The sequence below is a fragment of the Balaenoptera musculus genome, chromosome 8 (assembly GCF_009873245.2).
Source record: "Balaenoptera musculus isolate JJ_BM4_2016_0621 chromosome 8, mBalMus1.pri.v3, whole genome shotgun sequence".
Classification (NCBI taxonomy): Eukaryota; Metazoa; Chordata; class Mammalia; order Artiodactyla; family Balaenopteridae; genus Balaenoptera; species Balaenoptera musculus.
The window spans coordinates 5,037,038-5,057,076 of record NC_045792.1 but is presented as its reverse complement, the minus strand read 5'-3'; the positions used below and the strand labels follow the sequence as shown (position 1 = coordinate 5,057,076).

The following is a 20,039-nucleotide window of genomic DNA, read 5'->3' as shown; positions in this document are numbered from 1 at the left end:
AAGATAACAACACACCCTGCTGGAAAGTGACATACCTTCGGAAAAATACACATTTCCCCTCGCTGACTTCCCCCCTTCTTACCTTGTGGGCGTTGCTTAGTCCTATACTGGCTGCGGCTTGTACCTGCCCCAGGACTGGGAGCTGCTCTGAGGGTCTCTGGGAAGGAGGCGGGGGGAGGGGACGATGAGTTCTGTGACCGAGCTGGAGGGTGGCAGCGGTGAACCCTGCTGCGCTGGGCTGTTCGACCACATCCCAGTTGGCTTCCCTGGCGCTCACGTCGGCTGCTGCTGGAGCAGTGGTCATGTACGCCACGGGGGCTGTGCTGGTATTCTCTTCAGGGGACCCAGAAGGAGGGTAGATTTTGTCCCTAGGCAAATTAGAAGGTGCGGGAGCTTTGTCTGCAAGTTCTGAAGGGCGATGGGGCTTATCCACACTTGCGCCAAGGTAAGAAGGAGGCTGATCTCCACTGTAGAAATGAAGCTGACCCTGGTCCACAAAGGAGACAGTCGGCATACTGGTCTTCACAGGCTGGGCTTCAGGGAAACTTATGTGATCATCAGACTCAGAATCTGTTAAGGGAACTGAAGCGACCCTGGCCTTTTCTGGGTCCCCAGATAAATAGACTCGAGGCGGCTGATTGCCTGGTATGTCTGCTGGGTGTCGTTGCTCCCCAGATTCAGTGGCGTTGGAATGGGTATAAACCCCAGTAGCTGCCGTATCCGGTGCTGGCTGGTCACAGTTTCCGGAGGCCTTGGTCTGGAGGTGGAACTGCTCAGCTGGCCTATCGGTTTGGAAATAGGCTTTATCTAGGGTAGCACTAGAGTAGGCAGTAGGCAGTTTCTCTTCAGTCGCGGCCACTGCTGTGTCTCCGTAATGTGTACAAGCAGCCTGGGAAGCGCCCGGTCTCTTCAACGACTGGGTCGAGGCTTGCTGTGCAGACTCAGCTAAGGCCAGCGCCAACAGGCGGGCAGCATTTTTCGGAGGCGGTGGTGGTGGGATAAGAGAGACTGAACTTACAGGAACGGAATCCTGAGGGGGGTCATGGGTATCTGCTCCTGGTGGGAAATTGGGAAAAAAAATGAAAGTGAAAAGGTAGCTTGTGTTATCCTATACGGAAAGCCAAACACTCCCCATTTCACCACTAAAAAAATGGGTGCCTTCCATATTTCAAAATGGCAATCCACGATCTTCTATCCCACATGCAAATGCTGTAGAAAACACATCTGGTTCAGAAGGAAAACTAAAACAAAGAGTGTCTAAGGCTGCAATCTCCTCTTGGATTGCTACAGAGATGGGGGTGAAGCAGGTCCCTCACCTGGCTCAGAAAAGATTGCTTAGAAAACAAGCTTCAAGTGCTTGCAGATTGTTATTAAGAATAGTTTTTATATTTGATGGTGTAGGCTGGCTGGTTAACTTGTAAGGCTATAATATAGGTATTTTATCAGAAGACAAAACAGAATCAAGAGCTACGAAGTTGTGCAAAAATTATCCAGGAATTCTGACTGTCCGAGGAGATAAGGGGACTTTATGAAGGTTTGAAGCAGCACCACTGGCCCTTTGGGGGATTTTTTGTTTGACTGATTTTAATTTAGGGCTTTGACCCATCAGCACCACCTAGAAAAACATTCTGTTTGATTAAAGGCTAGCTGTGGAGTAAACTTCTCTCTTAAAAGGCACAGTTGGCACACAGGATTGAAGATCCCTCTTAGCTTACAGAAAGAATGGAGGAAAGCAAATGGTACCTGTCTGAGCCTGTCCAGAAGGTACAGCCTTACTCTGACTGCTTGAGGCAGGTTCCTCCTTCCCTGGCGGGTCTGCGTCTGCAGCAGCCACCTGGTCCAGGGGCTGGACTTCAGACTCACACCCTTCCTGGGCCTCTCTCTCGTCTGCTTCTATCTTTACTACCTGGGTGGGGGATCTATTTATGACATCACTTTCTTCGCCACTTTTGTTCCAGGCCGGAGAAGGTGCATTCTGAGCTGCTGTGTTTGCGACGGTACCGATGACTTCTGACACCCGAGCGGGAAGGGTCACTGAAATTGGCTCAGATATGTTCAGAGAGGGGGATTTGCTTAATTTCCTTCCAATCTTTGGAGAGAAAGCATAGACGACCTTTTCAGTGAACGAGGCTGGCTTAGATGATTTCTCTTCAGTTGGGCTCAAGTCCAGGGTAAAGAATGGACTCAGTTTCTCCTGAAGAGGAGAGACAGGTTCAGAACTTGCAGTGCTTCCTGGAGTCTGAGACTGGCTACCACTTGCTTCTGTGTCCTTTCTATTGGTACTCTGTTTATCCTTGGAGTATCCCAACGAGTCTAAAAAGGAAGCCCCGCTCTCCAGACATTCTGATTCGGCCTTAGGAGGACTGCACTGAAATGACATCGGATCAAAATCCAGGCTGGCTACCCCGATGTCTGGTGGGCTCAGATCAACATCCTCAGCGGAATGAGGAGACACGAGAGCCGGAATGTGCAGCAGCCCTACTTCCTCCTCACTTCCGTGGCTGTGAGGCAGATTATCGTAGGAGTTACAGCGGTTCCCCAGCATCTCTCCGTTAAAAGAGGCACTCAGGGCATCGCTGCTAGATCTGGGTCTTCTGGGTCGGAACAGCTTGGAATCACCTGGTAAAAATGGATACAGTATCAGAGTATGAATGTCACAGGATACACGGTGCCGTGATAAATTATCTACTTAGTACAGCAGAAACATACCATATAGAGTAAGAAAACATAATTGTCTCTTGGGGCACACAGACGGAACTCCCAAAGCAAATGCTAAATAACAAACACATTTGATACAATCAGAGGGAGAATGCATTTGATGGTTTCAATAGGAAAAAGGACTCAAAAGTCTTAGATTCTATTACTAGTCCAACACTGACTCTTGTGACTTTGCCCAAGTTTTTCATTTCTTTTTTTCTGATTTTATCACTGACCTCACACATGATGTGTGAGGTAGAACTAACCACTTTAAATGGTACTTTGGATGTACAATAGCAAAAAGGGTTTTCTGTTTGTTTTTCTGAAGAAAAATCCTCATACCCAAATTTCTACAAAATTGAACTTCTCAGAAAGAAGTGTTTACGTATATTTAGTGAAGGATTCCTTTCAAATACTTAAAAATATATTTTTTTTCTTTAACAAGAACAGGCTTTAAGTTCCTCAAGGAGAGGCCTTAAGAGTGGTAGAGTATTACCTGATTTTATGATACTGCTAAACATCCAACTGGTAAAAGAAGTCCTCTATCTCATTATTCTATTACAATGATTAGAATTGCCATAGTGAAAATGTACTACAAAGAGGCACTGTCTTAACACAAATACATCCACTAATGTGTTGACCACTTATAAAATTAATCCCTACTCAAATATTATTTGCTGCTTAATACAAGCACCTACGCAGCCCACTGCATTGTTTTTGTGAACCATTCTCTTAACTTCAGTGAAATGGAAAATCTTGGAAAACCAGTAAGATGTCAGACACCCAACAGAAGTGAAATGCGAGGATCTGTTGAATCACAAGCAGAGCCATCGGTCAATAAGGACCTGGCAGTTAGAAGTTATAAATGAGGATGAGCAAGTTGACCGGAAGGAAGACACCCCAGGAAACTTCAAAAGAGCACAATTTTAATACCAGTGGATTAAGAAAAGTCCGTGGGAAATCAATGCAGCTCTTGATTATTTCTGTAACAAGGGCCTTTTTTACCATACTGCTGCACAAGCCAAACGTGACGTGGAGGACGTCCTATTTGCTAAACTACATGGTTTTGTCAAAAAAGTTCTACCTCCCTCCAAGTCAACGTGGAAGTAATCTTTGTTCATTCTAAAAATTAGTACAGAGTTGCAACTATAACCCGACTTATGCTAAACGGAAGCTAAAAAGTTACTTTCAAAATTTTTTAGTTTTGTTCTTCAAGTTGCGATCAAATCCTTTTGTACTATTTACCGTAAAATTTCGGCCCCCATTTTAAGCAGATTCACTTTAAGTTGCCTTTTCCTGACACTAATCATCCTCAGATAATGAGGGCTGCCTCTAACCAAACTGATGCATGAGATTTAACGTCAGGTTAAATTGGCAAGACAAAAGACTAGTGGTCTAAACATCAAAACTGCTTAATTTTATACTTTATAACAAACATTGTGCTCTCATTGTGAAATTTAAAGAAAGAAATACTATTAACACCATTTTCCGCTGGGCATTAATAAATATAAATGGTTAACTTAAAACACTTCACCTACTTTTATGTAAATTGAATAGCAATCATGTCAAAAGTGAAGAAATTAAAGACTGGTACCATATTAAAACATCAATGGACAATGCTAAATATCAATAGATACTAGTATTTTTAGGAAATTATAGTCTATAGCCTATTTATTAAGCATGTATTTATAAAATATACTTAATTGTGTGTCCTTTTATGAAATATATTCTAGAATAAAACAACTGACGCTTTAGTCTCACCATCGGCTGCATGGAGGGAAGAGAGGGACTCCTCACTCTTAGCTGAGCGCAAGGTCCCTTCTGCTCTGCCACCTGAAGAGTCGAAACCAAACAGTGTCAGGCTTTATCCACCGTTACATATGTACTGAAAGGGAACAGTGCTTTTCTGTGCACATATTTAAACTTCCAAGAGTAATCATATTTTTGCAACCATATTCAATTTTGCATTGTATTTTATAATGTGTTGTACTGTTTTCTCAAGTGGTTTCCTATGTGAAAAATCTTTTCTAAAGGATTGTGAACTTGAGAATAGAGATGAGTTTTAAAACTTGCTTTTATATTTCCTAAAGATCAGTATGTCTTGAGATGATCTCATACTGTTGCAGCGAAAATAGAAATGAGACTTTTCTGATAAACAAGAAAAATAAGCAACAATGCACAGGCTGGGGAAACAGCATAAACAGCCCTGAAAGAGTTAAGCAATCCTGGTTATTCTTTAGCTGTTACTACTAACAAATACTTGTAGCTAGACATGTCCTTCACAAAGCTAATTACTCTCTGATTCCATACGTATTGTACCCTGCACCTGGCATTTACTCTTGCTGCATTCTCTTGTAGCAAATCACCCCTTGTAGCTGTTTACATTTCAGAAAGAAGGTCGCAGGCTGATAACCCAGAGATGAACGGACCCAATTAACAGGCTGCCTGACGCCAGCAGTGACTGTTTTAAAATACTGGAAGAAGAAGAAGAAGAATGCAAGACCTTCACCACTTTGATCCTATCACTTATCCTTGGGAGTTCCACCTATAAGAACCCCTGTAATTCCCCAGGACAGGGGGGCACAGTTCTTGAGGCACTAGCCTGCTGTGTCTTCCCTTCTGCCTGGCAGAAAAATAAAGCCATCTCTCTCTTCCTCCAAAATCTCTGTCTCCATATTTCTGTTCGGCATCGGTGCACAGGGAAGCCGATATTTCGGCAACAAAACTGGATTTAGGGTGAGCCCTAAATCCAATGACTGGTATCCTTTTAAGAAGAAAAGATGTACATGATCGCAAACTGAATGAATGATGAATTAAATGAACTGAATGTTGTATTTCTAACAATACCCAAGACGTAAGCACTACTTTCCTTCCTAGATTCAGAACCTGTTAATATCGGTAGATTTAAATGATTTTTAAAAGAGCAGTACTTTCAACAACACAGTAATAGATTTATCTATCCAATAAGATACTCTCATCAATGAATCATCTGGTAAAAAGATATCTTCTTTGGTTATAAGACTTATAAACTCTTAGAGGCATGTTGAAATATGATTTTGTCATTTTTAAAATCTATAAATATGTAGACTAGTAAGTTTAAATACCACAGCAGTTATTTTTTATTACCAACAATATACAAACTACATTACAAATATATTGTGAATTTTTAACCACATTCACACTATATATAGTCTATATAGTTTCCAAAGGAATTGGGAACTTCTACACACTTATATATAATACGTATTTGGGGATGAAGCACTGGTCAAAGAAGACAATTCACGTGTAACAACACAACTAGGACGCATCCTGTTGAAGCCTGTTATAACAATGTGGTGAGTTTGTGTCTGAGTTAGAGAAGAGCCGCATTCTAGGCTGGGAAGCGTGGCCCCGCAGGCAAACTGCTCCCGCAGCGCAGAGAGAAGGGAAGGCGTGACGCACTGACCTTTCAGAGCCATGGCTTTCATCTCTGAGGGCTCACTCTCATTACGCTGCAACTTTCGTTTAGAAACAGATGATGATTTCCCCAGGTTGAAAAAGGAACGCCAGCTGCCCACAGGAGATTTTTTCATTTTATTTTGAGGCCTCCTCCTATGAGAGAAAATAATCTGTATTAAGACACCCAAGGGGCCACCTTTACTTATGGACAAAGAATAAACGATGGAAAGAAGCAAGCAGCCTGGAGAGGCCCAGCCGACACAGTACACCCCCACCCTCCACAGAGCTCTCTCCACTCAGCGCGGCTGAGCCGTGCAGCTGAAGCAGGAAATGAAAATTACATGTACGAAGTTTAATTGTAGTAACTAGTTTCACAAAGATAACTTTTATACAGATTTTCATATTTGGATCTAACCTCACAATCCATGAAATAAGTGAGAATAAGACATATTTGGGAATAGAAAATATTAAAACTCCAAAAATAAAACAGAGTTGAAGAAAATGATTTTAGGTGTGAGGAAAGAGAATTAAGCCAAAAAAGAAGAAAAGTATTAAGAAAAATAACTAACATATACTGAATGCCAGGCGCTATGCTAACTGTATATGTAGTATCTCATTTAAGTTATATAAAACCATATGAGGTAGGTATTATTATTCTCATTTTACAACTGAGGAAATTATGACACTAAGAAGTTGAAGTGACTTCCTTAATGTTGTAAAACTAGTAAATAATGGAGTCAGAGTTGGAACCCAGGTCTATCTGTATCCCAGCATCGACACTCTTGATTACTATTCTATAAAGAGGTTTTTGAGAAAATTGTAGAGGTATCATATAAATTCAAGAAACTGAAGATAAACTTAGAATGACAAAGATGTTCTAACTTACTATTGTCAGGACATTTTAATCAAGGGAAATGAAAGGAATTTAGAGAAGTATACTAACATGCGGAAATAAATTCTCAACTTTCATTAGTACTATCCAAATCCACGGAGTTGAAGTCCTCACATTCCTATGTAATAGCCAAAGCAGGAACCCGAGGTCAAAATTAACCCACATACATTAGTCTTCCCACAGTAACTTAGTAAAGAAGATATAAAAACCGTGTTATTATCATTTCTTTAGAGAAACAGAGAATAGGAGCTGGAAAGGACACTGAGAGAGTGAACAGCAGTGGTTCTCAAACTCTGTCACACATCAGAACCACCTGGAAGGTCTGATAAAAGACTGACTGCGGGACCCCACCCCAGAGTTCTGGTTCAGTGGGTCTGGGGTTGGGGCCGGCCGAGAACGATCTGCTGGTCGGGAGGTGCCCTGTGAGGAGCGCTGGTCTACTCTGAACTCAGTGGGAACCAACGTCACGCCATTATCCATTCACTGTTTTTTGAATAAGCTGTCGCAACGTTTATTTCTAAACTAATTTCTCAACAACATATTTCAGAGAGAAAATGACACCCGACACAGAGGAAATGTATCATTTTTCCTAACAATATTCCCTGTACAGCAGACCTTCCTCTCCTTTCCAACAATGACATGATGTTGTAATGCTTTTCGAGAATCATTCACATCAGTCCCTATGAAGTAACATCCAGAGTCGAAGGAACAGGTTTTTCTGGGACTGGCACAGAATCAATATAGTAATACGAAAATACAAAAGTAAAAGAAAAGAAAATAACAAATAGCCATGAAACGCACATTTTTGAGGAGGACTAAATGAATTTTACCTTTCAGGTGGGAACTCAATTATGGTGTGAAATTTTCCCTGAAGTGCAGCAGGTCCTTCTCCTACTTCGATATATTTGTTTTCAGTCACAATTGGAGAATTGACCTGAGCCTGTGTTCGTGCCTGGGCTTCCTCCAGTGTCAGCAGTTTGGTGGATGGAGATGAAACCAGCAGGGACTTGGGTCTTGATAGAGAAGCTTTGGAAAGAAAAAAAAGCAATGAAGAGAGTCAAACTTTATGACACGGGGGAAAAAAAATGTAAGTATCTGTGGGTGTGTACAACAATCTGTGTACCTGTCCATCCATCTATCTCCCTTTCTGTGTTGTTTTATATTTTCTTCATTAAGTTTTTTAAATGGCAAAAGTAATAGAGCCTTATACTAAGTGAGGAATAGAAGATACATACCAGGTTATTAACAGTGATAGATATAAATATAAAATTCCTTAAGTAATTTAACTATTTTCCTTTCTTAAAAGATTCTAGGCAAGGCCTAGTATCATTCATGTATTTTTAGTTTTGGAAGGAATTTTACTTCTGCTGCTCTATATTACATCTTTATATACATCAATAATAGGTGACATGATACATTTTTTATGGGCCATGAACTTAGATCATGATAGGTCTAATACTTAGTAGTCACTAAAAACATACAAAATAACTGTTATATTGTGCATTTTGGGGAACAGATATAAATTAGCTGCTTTCTACTAAGACAGATTTATTAAACTGAGATAAGAAATGCAGTTTCCCAACCTGGTAGAGGTTTTAATACATGTTCCTGGTAGTGAACAACATCTGTTAGAGCCCTACCTGCCCCTTCCTGAATGACCGCGCTGATCTTCCCACTGAAAAGGACGTCAACGTGATTGAGGATGAACTCAACAACCACAGACTGAATTCTCACTTCCATGAAAGCTGCCGTCCCACTGAAGCAGGCAGATTCTATCTGTTTTGATCTGTGGGGTAAACAACATTACCATCATAGGGTCCCCAAAACAGCAGTCTTAAAGAGCATTATTTTTTGCTTTAAGTGTAAATCACAGACAAACCAGAGGAAGAAAGCATACTTTTACAGTGCCTTGGCTAAACCCCGATTGCCTGTTTTAGGAAGATGCTCATAAAAACAACATATTAGTTTTACTTTTTAAAATTATCCTTGGGCTTCCCTGGTGGCGCAGTGGTTAAGACTCCGCCTGGCAATGCAGGGGACACGGGTTCAAGCCCTGGTCCAGGAAGATTCCACATGCTGCGGAGCAACAAAGCCCATGTGCCACAACTACTGAGCCTGCACTCTAGAGCCCTCGAGCCACAACTACTGAGCCCGCGTGCCACAACTACTGAAGCCCGCACGCCTAGAGCCTGCGCTCCACAACAAGAGAAGCCACTGCAATGAGAAGCCCGCGCACCACAACGAAGAGTAGCCCCCGCTGGCGGCAACTAGAGAAAGCCCGCGCACTGCAACAAAGACCCAACACAGCCAAAGATAAATAAAATTAATTAATTAATTAATTAATTTAAAAAAATTATCCTTAAGGAACACTGATGAATTACTTTTATTTAAGGTCACTCTGTTTCTACTTCAGGTCATAAGTCAAATGCAACTTACCTTAGCAGGTTTGGAGCCCAAACAATTGCTAGGTTTTTTGCATGCATATTTGTGATGGAACAATAGTCAGCTAGAAGAGACAAGTGTCTCATTAGGAACTCCAGCGTTCTGGAAAATGAAATACAACATATTAACAAAAAGAAACACCATGTATCAGTATAGAGCATAAAAGCTCCACTAATTAACTTGTAAGTTTTCAATGGCAACATGGAAAAAGAAACCATACAAACCCCAGCAAATTTTTTTGCTGCCTATTAGGTTTGAGTATTATTACTGCTACAGAACTGTCCGAATATTATGGATTCTACATTTTATGTATGATAATTACATCTACAGAATACTAAGAAAAAAAGTCTAAGGCAGATGCAGTAAGAAGTGCAAGTTTCTGATAGAACTGGCTCAGAAAACGAAACAGCTTTACTTTTAAAGAAATCTTTAGGAATATTTGTTCCTGCCTGTTAGAAATTTAGTTTCAGGGACACCAGTGAAGTGAATCCTCCACAAAATTTAGTTTCTAGACAAATACTATCAAGAAGTTATGCTATTCTACTTGCAGCAGACATGCTAACAGGAAAGAATTTAAACTTCTCTTCTGTAAAAGAAAACAACATTTCACAAGCCTAAAAAGAGTTAAAAGAAAAATTCCAGTAGGTACCAAGGGGGAAAATATTTGAACAAATAACATGCTCTTGGAATAGAAAGCCTACTTCAAATCCTAATATCCTGGTTTATCTTATACATTCTAAGTGTGATTTATTTAAATAATTTTTTATATAGAGAGAGATTAAACAATAGGGCAGAGTATTTTGGGAAATAAAGCATGATCAGCTTAAATGTAAGTCAAGTCAGATAAACACAGAGGTATTACCTATCAGCTTACAAAACTGTTAAAAACAATGAACAGGAGACAGAAGTTTAAGACTATTATTTGAAACAGAAATTAAAGTTAAATTGTGGTCAACATATAAGCCTTCAAGATTCAGATGAGCCTGACATGAATTTGAGAAAAGGAAGATAACAGCTCAAGGCACTGGTTCAAGAAGCCTCTGCAGGGGATCTCACCAAATTCTCACAACAGACCCCACAAGCACAGTGTTACCATCCCCATTTTATGGGCGAGAGAGCCAATGTTGGCCCAGGTTACAGAGACAAGTGGTGCTGGGATCAAATCCAGGTCAGCTTGGCTCCAAAAGTCTGTGCTCGTCAATAGCACTGAGCTGGCAAAAAAAAAAAAGGGTAATTTTCGGTCCCTCTTCTGTACAAGTTAAATAGGGAAAGACACACAGACAGAAGTGAGGCTGGCCTGGAGACAATGTAGAGACAGGAAGCTTGAGAAATGTATTTAGAACACAATGTAAAATTTTATTATTTGGAGTCGGAGGAGTAGAAGAAGGAAGGTAAAGATTAAAGCACTTCAGAAATGTATTTTAAAAGAAATGCAAATTAAAACAAAAGACACCATTTTATTCACACACCTAACTGTAAAGATTTACATCTAACTGTAAATCTTTACATCTAATTGTAAAGATTTTTTAAAAGCTAAAGGAGAATTTTAGTCAGAGTGCCATGAAATGAGCATTTCATATTTAGCAGAGTATAAACTGCATATACCTTTATGGAATACAAGTTGAAAACTGCTTTATGTTGTGAAGAAACTTTTAAGATCTTTTGATTTCCAAGAATTCCCAGGTTTTTATCCTAAAAAATAACCTTGATTCCCCAAAAGATTCAGGTAAATGGATGGCCCTCATAGCAGTGTTCAAAATTGGAGAAAAAACTCCCACCATACAAATAGATTAAATAGGCAAATTAGGGGAAAGGTTTATATAACATATGGCCCATTCACATGAAAGAATACTATTAAGAATCATGTTTTTCAAGAACATTTAAGGAATTAGAAAATGTGAATGTTAAAATCTTAGAAAGTCTGAATGAAAAGAGATATATGAAGTAGGAGATACACAAATTACATAGAAGAAACTAGAATATAAAAACACATTACATAGGAGATAGATGCCAAGGAGGAAATATGTATACAGTGAGTAATATGTATGAAACAGGTGGGCATACATGGTAGGTAATATAATGCACATCAGGAGAAAAGAGGATAATATTAGGATATACGTATTCTATATACATAGACATATATCAGCAATCTATAAAATATATAGTGTACAAAATATGTAAAATGCATATGCAATATATAACTGCACATTTACTATGTGCAAGGTTTCTATTCTGAGAATACAGTGATAAGACAGGATTCGTGACCTCAGGAAGCTTATATTTTAGACGGGTTATATCTAGAATAGGCAATACAGTAAATATAAAAAACATATAGAAGGATATTTGTACAACATATAATAAACAGCAGGAAAGGTACATAATGTTCAAGAGGGAAGATTAAACAGATAGCAAGGGAGCTATACATGTAATTTCCTGGGGAAATACCTATATATTATTAAGAAATATCTATATAATAAAGAAGAATATATACTTTGGTAGCAGAAATATAAATAATAGTAGAGAAGATAAGCATAATATAGTAAAAAAGCTATACGTATCAATATAGTAGGAAATATATATGTATGTGTATGAGCATATTTTTATATATATATATATTCACACACACATTTATGTTTCTGCGTATGTGTGTTTGTAGAGATAAAATACATAACAAACTTAAACCATAAAGGTACACGGCAGACAATAACAATGATAATAATAATGGTTATTAACTCATATAAATAGTAATTATTTAACAGGCCTTGTTCTGAGTGCTTTCCTTTTAATATTCGTAACAATCCTATGAGAAAAGTACTATTATCTCTCTCTTACAAACAATGAAACTGAGTCCACAGAGGCAAAGGAACTTGCCCAAGGTCACAAGGTCAGACAGCTAACACAGGCCATTGGCTCCAGAAGCCCTACATTATAATTTCTATAATATATAGAAATTATATATAATAGGTGGTATAAGTGTACTACACTGCAGGGGATAAATATATAAGGAATATAAATAAAACAAATGGTGGGAGATTATTTGTATAAAATATAAAATATATAGAAGACATTTGTACTTCACTATATGAGAAATATATACATATATATGTATACAATATACACATGTATATATACATATGATATATACATACATACTCTTTCTCTCTATATATACACACATATATATTGTCTCTCTGTATGATATATGATAGGGTTTCTTCCTCCTCTTCTTACTGATGTTCTCTTAATTCACCCACAAGATTAACCAATAACCCTCTCAATTGCCTCTGTAAAACGTACTGATGATTGATGTCCAAGGCACAATAAGTTTCTCTGGCTAACATACTGAATACTTCGACTAATATCATTTGAATTATAAGCTTACCTAAAGCCAATGTTAAGTGTTTCTATGACTGTTTATGCAAGGTTACTTTAATTCATAGTTAAGTTAAATGCTATCAACATTTATAAAACAAAATTTTAAAAAGATTTCTATGAAACCTCAGTGGATGCTCTGCAAAGTCTTGATAAAGATGAGCTGCCACATGAGGAGGAAACAAGTACCGTGAGGAGCAGAGAACAATTTAAAACAAAACACAACCTGTACTGACCAATAATATTCTCACAGAGAGAAGAGACAGATCCATGAATAAGAATAGAATAGGATGCTATAAAGCAGAAACATTCGGAGAAACAAGAAAGAGAGGGAGCAAGGGAAGGCAGGCAGTTAGCTCTCAGAAGCAATTTTATTTTTTAATTATGAGACGGACTGGAGGAAACCCACATGTGGAAACTGACAAAGAGAAGGTGAGAAACTAAAAGAGTTAGTTCAAGAGTTAAAACAATTCCAGAAAGAGAATGAAGAAAATGGATGAGGTTTACGCTGCAGTGAGAACCATCAAGGAAATAATACAAGAAAATTTCTCAGCAGTTTCCAAGCCCAGTGAGTGCCCAGAGCAAAGAATGAAAAAGAACCCACTCCAAGATGAGTCACTAAGGAAACGGACCACTGGGTATGTTCCAAATTTAAAAACATCCAGAAAGGATATACACAATACAAAACAGATCATATAAAAAAGTAGCACTCTAGTATCAGACTTTGCTGCAGCATTTTTGCTTAGATGCCAATGGTGTAATACCATCAAAATTATGGGAAAATACTATTTACAGACTAAAATTCTATAGCCAACTATCAGTCAAATATTCGAGGAGAATAAGAGCATTTTCATATCAAAGTCTCAAAACATTTACCTCCCATACACCTTTTCTCACGGAGCTACCGAAGACGTACACTAGGAAAGCAGGGAGTAAAACATGGAAGGTGACAGCCAGAGATCCAGAAGAGAAGGGATCTAACTCGTGAAGAAAGTGATGGAGGGAATTTCCAGGAGGAAGGTGAAGGGCTGGAGCTGCGTGGAGATCCAGAGAGCAATCAACCCGGGCAGAGCAGTGGGACAGAAGGCACCAGGAGGGGTGTTTTCATGGGGGAAAATTTCTTTTAAAAGGTTGCTTGATATGTCTAAATACAACTGAGGGAACATCCACAGTTCTGTGAGAGAATCAGGGGACAGACCAGCAATCAACAGATACTCAGCAAACCAAAAACAGGCCATCACTCCATGAAAACACACAGCTATCCCAGAAGGGAAATAAAAGCCTAATATACTATTAGATGTAGCTGTGAATAACAGTTGAGTAGTTACAACAACACAGAAAATGAACTCTGGCTGCACACCAAATGCTGATACAACCAGACTAGGAAGAGGAGAGAAGGGGCCGTGTGTTTGTGTGCTATTGGGGGAGGGGAGCTACAGCTACATCCTCATTTACCACAAAATGAAGGCAAATAATTATACCTAAAAATGAAAAATCAGGAAATAAAAACATACGCATGCTATTTAAAAACAGGGGAGTAAACTCTAGAAGTTAAGAGTTGAGAATAATAACTTCTGGGTAAGAGAAATTAGAACGGGGAGAGGAGACTGCTGGTTTTTGTTTGTTTTTTTTTAATTTATTTATTTTATTTATTTGTGGCTGCATTGGGCCTTTGTTGCTGCGCGCAGGCTTTTCTCTAGTTGTGGCGAGCGGGGTCTACTCTTCGTTGCAGTGCATGGGCTTCTCATTGCAGTGGCTTCTCTTGTTGCGGAGCACGGGCTCTACGCATGCAGCCTTCAGTAGTTGTGGCACGTGGGCTCAGTAGTTGTAGCTCACGGGCTCTAGAGCGCAGGCTCAGTAGTTGTGGCGCACGGGCTTAGTTGCTCCATGGCATGTGGGATCTTCCTGGACCAGGGCTCGAACCCGTGTCCCCTGCATTGGCAGGTGGATTCTTAACCACTGAGCCACCAGGGAAGCCCCAGGACTGCTGGTTTTTTGCTGCCAGCTTTGCATAAGCGTTTGACTTTTTAAAACTATGTACATAAGTTATATTGACCATTTTAATTTAGAGAGAAAAGATATTCGCATAGTACCTCATGTAAAACTATAAAGAAGCCTCGGCTTAAATCTAATCATCTGTCTTGCGACACTTTATACTAAAAAAAATATTAAAGGCCAGACTCATTCACACATTTGATCTCATTACATTAAAAAGCATCCTCTTCAGAAGGTATTGTTAGTATTGTTAGTATTTTCACATATATGGAGATTGATGCTTGGAGAGGCCACATAGCTAGTAAGTGATGAAGCTGGAAATTCAAACTTGGGTCTATCTACCAAAGCCAATATTCTCTGTATTGCGCTAGGTTTCTTTTTCTGGTAAGTTAAAGAAAGCCCTAGTCCCCCTTAAAAATATTTTTTAATAACTGTGTATTGATCAGATTTGTCTTCTCAACCTTCTTTTTCAGGGCTAAACACCTAAAATTTCTTGAGCTTCCTTCACAAAAGTTCTTTTGAGGTTTTTTTTCACTCTTCAGTGGGTCCTTAAGACCCCCTCAAAGTTCTCACGTTCCTCCTAAGACAGGCCACAGTAACAGGACAAGCCAATGCTGAGTCACCTCCCGACTCGACTGCCAGGCATTTACAGCTACAGAGTTGACTAAAAAAAGTGTTGATTTTTAATGTTGATTGAAAAGTTTCATGTTGATTTAGTGCCAAATTTAGTGCCAATTTAAAATATATATATATGAACAATGTCATTTTGAAAAGGTCAGCACTAAATTACTTAATTTGTTAATTACTAAAACACCTACTGAATTTAATTTCTTGTCAATAACTGAAATTTTAAAATTTTATCTTTTTGCTTCTTTGTACACTATAATCAATCCATAATTTATGCCATTTTCTTTCTCTCACTAAACGGCAGTCATCCTCCATTTTACTCTGTCTTCTCAGATACAGCAAAAGTATTTCTGAGAGTCGAAGCTAACATACAAATTAAACTGGGTTTTAAAAAGCAGCAACAAAAGAGAGGGTTCAAAATGGTGGTGTAGGAAGATCCTGAGCTTACCTCCTGGCACGGACACACCAAAGCTATAACTAGATACACATAGGATGACTCTCTCCACAAAAGACCTAAAGGCTGGCAAGGCAGCTCTTCTACAGAAAGGACAAAAAAGCGGGGTGGGAAAGCCCCACTGGGACGGAGCGGAGGGGAAAGGTGCAGTCGTGCCAGTCACCCCCACCCAAGGCGGGTGGCCCACAAGTGGGAGGGATATGACAAACACGGAGCTCCCCTCCCTGAGCTCTGACCCCACCTCTGCCAGATCTGGAAGGTGTGAGCACCCCCCTGAACGCCTAGTACTGGGGACTAGGGGGCTTGCGTTTCTGAGCCCCAGAGCACTGAAACAATTGGACAGACAGATGTTGTCAGGCTATCACCCCCAGGGCACTGCAGAGACAACAGACCCCCCCCCAATCTCTCAGCAGCCACTCCTTCCAAACTGGAGGAGACAGCTGTTTCAACTAATACGTAGAAACAAACACAGAGGGTCAGGCAAAACGAAGAGAAAAAGGATTATATTCCAAATAAAAGAGTAAGACAAAACCTCAGAAAAAGACTCTAATGAAACAGAGATAAAGAGTTCAAAGTAATGGTCATAAAGATGCTCACTGAACTTGAGAAAAGAATGGATGAACAGAGAGCTCTTCAACAAAGAGAAAAATATAAGAAAGTTCCAAACAGAAGTTACAGAGCTGAAAAATAAAATAATCTAACAAAAAATATACTAGAGGGATTCAAGAGCAGACTGGATGAAGCAGAAGAATGGATTAGCGAGCTAGAAGACAAAGCAATGGAAATCCCCCAGACAAAACAGCAAAAAGAAAAAAGGAATTTAAAACAGTGAAGATTCCTTAAGGGTCATCTTCTGGGTAAACAAGTAAACAGGCACCCAGCACTGTGTCAATATTTTGGATTTATTTTGGATTTAAGCAAAGCAATTCACAAATTATTCACACCTGTGGTCATATACCCACTACCTTCAGCAATTTCTCAGTGTCTCAAAAAAGAAACGAACAAACAGGCTCAGTCAACCATCCATTTGTTCATTCATTCATACAACATTTGTTAAGTGCCTACTGGATGCCAAGCACTGTGCCAGACGCTGAGAATACAAAGACAAATAAATACAAATGTATGGAGAAACAGAAGTTTAAATAGTTAGAACTCCAAGTAAATTTAAACAGAAACCCCAGAACCCACTTTTACACAACTGACTTCTACTTTTGGCTGGTATTTTACATGTGGTTTACCTGTAGTGTGGAGGGGGGAGCTGCTGGATGACATCATGAATTTTTATCAGCCTTTCTTCATCTGTTGCTGCTGAAACAGCATCCTAGAACAACCATAATGCAAAATAAACTATTAGGCTTTGTTGGTAAAGATGAAAGTTCTTCATTTACAATTCAGTTTCACTTTGAGATTAATTGACTTTACTCTTTGATGCTGAACTATGAAGAAAAACAATGTAGTATTCAAGGAAGTAAACTTTGTTTCCACACTAAATGGATACTGAAATCTATTAAAAGATAATATTTTAAAAACTTTATGATAACCAGTATCGAGGGTTATAAGATTAGCGGCTCAAAGTCAGAAACCGAAGAGTGAAAACAGTGAAGACTGTGGACCAGCTAGCAGTAAAGTGTTTTTATTTTCTTTAAAGGACCCCTCTTCCTCATACAGCTATCTCATATGACCAAACCAATTTTCACACGTTTTGGAAAAAAAACACAGCAAAACTCCAAACAGAGCTTGACTTAAAAGTGACTTGTACTCACAGAAAACTTCTCATACAGCTGGTAGGTGAGCAAAGGGTTTGGGAGCTCTCGGAAATACAGCTTACACAGGGAGCCCACGGAATGGATGTCTTGAACATAGGGTTCTTTTGTCAGGTCGGGAACATGTTCAGAGTCAAATTCATGGCTAAAAAGATAGATGAGAGACAACAAAACTATTTTTTTGAAAGAAAAGCAAATATGACTTTAAAACAGAAAGGAAAGGTCCAAAGTATTAACCTCTACCTCAGTGAGTTAATATTTTCTTCAAATGACTATATTTCATACAAGTTATATTTGGACTTCAGTAGTAATCAAATGTCTAATCATGAAACAAGTGTTTTTCTAAATGGAAATTAAGGGAATAGCTTTAATATTAAAAATGGACAGAAATCTCTGAAATGTGTGTGAAAGAGAAGCTCTTACTACACAGATCTGAAAACAGGACTTCTAATTCCTAATGGTTTAAATACCCAATGTTTTGGCAATTCTGAAAACTAGAGTTGAATGGCAGCTGGTCCATGTATGACTATGTGCAGAAATTCCTCAGGTACAAGAAGTACGGATCAGGAATGCTTTATGGAAGAGGGATAAGGAAGCCAGAAACAATATAAAGCAATTCCCAGCCGACACCAAATTTTAAAAGAAAGCAAAATCTGCAGCATTAAAGTGAGTGAAATAAAAATTGTGCTCAGAACACTAAGGCAGATTAAGCTCACTCTGAGGAGGTTAACTAATATTAATCTACAGACATGAGACCACTCATGAACCTAGAGGATTAATGTATGTGGACAATCTGAGTATGAGATTTGCTGTGTCTGACACTAGAGACTGAAACCTTTTTCCGTACAAGAATCAATTTGTGGAGGCGGAGTCAAGATGGCGGTGTGGGAAGACGCAGAGTCAGCACCTCCCCACAACTAGGGCACCTGCCGGCTGCTGGTGGGGGGCTCTGACCCCAAGGAGGCAGGAGGAACCCCGAAGTGAACGAGTAGGACGCAGGGGGACTGAGGGGGGAGGAGAAGTAGAGGCCAGACAGGATCAGCGCCCCTGAGGGCGGGGAGATCACGAGAGGCAGGTGGGAGGGGCTGTCCAGGAGGAGCGGGAGAGGAGAGGAAGAAGGCGTTTGCCCCGCCCACTTGGGAGCCTGCTGAGCTACCAGGCTGGTCCCCTGCCCTCCAAGGCCTCCCCCTACCCCCAGCCGCATTGGTCCTGGGGGCACAGGAGGGAGGCTGGGAGATCAGGAGAGGCAGGCGGGAGGGCCTCCCAGACCGGAGGAGCAGGAGAGGATAGGAGCGTGATTGCCTCGCCCACTAGAGCCCAGGAAGCCTGCTGGACTCCCAGGTGAGGTGCCCCGCCCTCCGAGACCTTCTGTTCCTTGAGCCTAAGCCCCACCCCCCACAGCCCCCAGGGCCTTTTCCAGCCTTGTGGGTCCTAAGCATAGGCCCCGCCCACCACCCAAACCTCGCCCTTCCTTAGGCCCTGCCCTCCACAGCCAAGGCCTTTTCTCCCTTCTAAAAAATTTTTTTTCCTTTTCCCTCCTCCTCTTTTTTTTACTATTGTGGTACTGAGGTATCTTCTGGATGTTGATTCATCTATATTTTTATTTTTATATCCTTTCTAACATATCTGTTAGTTTCCTAGTCTAATTTTATTTTTTACTTTGTTATTGTTCTCTTTTTTTTTTTTTTTTTTTTCTCCCCACACGGCTTGTGGGATCTTGGTTCACGAGCCAGAGGCTGGGCCGAAGCTCCTGCGGTGGGAGCTCTGAGTCCGAACCACTGGACTAACAGAGAACCTCAGACCCCAGGGAATATTCATCAGAGTGAGGTTTCATGGAGTTCCTCACCTCAGCACCAAGACCCAGCTCTACCCAACAGCCTACAAACTCCAGCTGTACCCAACAGCCTACAAACTCCCGTGTTGGAAGCCTCAGGCCAAACAACCAGTAAGGCAGAAATACAATCACAGATGAAGGAGCAAGGTAAAAACCTACAAGACTAAATAAATGAAGAGGAAATAGGCAATCTACCTGAAAAAGAATTCAGAGTAATGATAGTAAAGATGATCCAGAATCTCGGAAATAGAATGGAGGCACGGATTGAGAAAAAACAAGAAATGTTTAACAAAGATCTAGAAGAACTAAAGAACAAACAAACAAAGATGAACAACACAATAACAAATGAAAAATACACTAGAAGGAATCAATAACAGAATAACTGAGGTAGAAGAACGAATAAGTGAGCTGGAAGACAAAACAATGGAAATAACTGCCGAGGAGCAGAATAAAGAAAAAAAGAATGAAAAGAACTGAAGACAATCTCAGAGACCTCTGGGACAACACTAAACGCACCAACATTCG

The 20,039-nt window shown here is 40.0% G+C and overlaps 1 protein-coding gene across 10 annotated transcripts in view; it reads right to left on the bottom strand.

The window, feature by feature from the left end:
• The window catches only part of ARHGAP32 (Rho GTPase activating protein 32), a 277,525-nt gene that overhangs the window by 7,748 nt on the left and 249,738 nt on the right, over positions 1–20,039 (bottom strand). For 9 of the 10 annotated variants that reach the window (XM_036859505.1, XM_036859507.1, XM_036859508.1 and 6 more), the window contains 9 exons: positions 17,681–17,825; positions 17,156–17,238; positions 9,464–9,571; positions 8,668–8,813; positions 7,858–8,053; positions 6,143–6,288; positions 4,459–4,530; positions 1,744–2,619; positions 83–1,056 (listed from right to left, as the gene is read on the bottom strand). In XM_036859505.1, coding sequence (XP_036715400.1) covers positions 83–1,056; positions 1,744–2,619; positions 4,459–4,530; positions 6,143–6,288; positions 7,858–8,053; positions 8,668–8,813; positions 9,464–9,571; positions 17,156–17,238; positions 17,681–17,825 — 2,746 coding nt within the window. The remainder of the gene's footprint in view (positions 1–82; positions 1,057–1,743; positions 2,620–4,458; positions 4,531–6,142; positions 6,289–7,857; positions 8,054–8,667; positions 8,814–9,463; positions 9,572–17,155; positions 17,239–17,680; positions 17,826–20,039) is intronic. The other variant, XM_036859504.1, reaches the window with a different exon arrangement.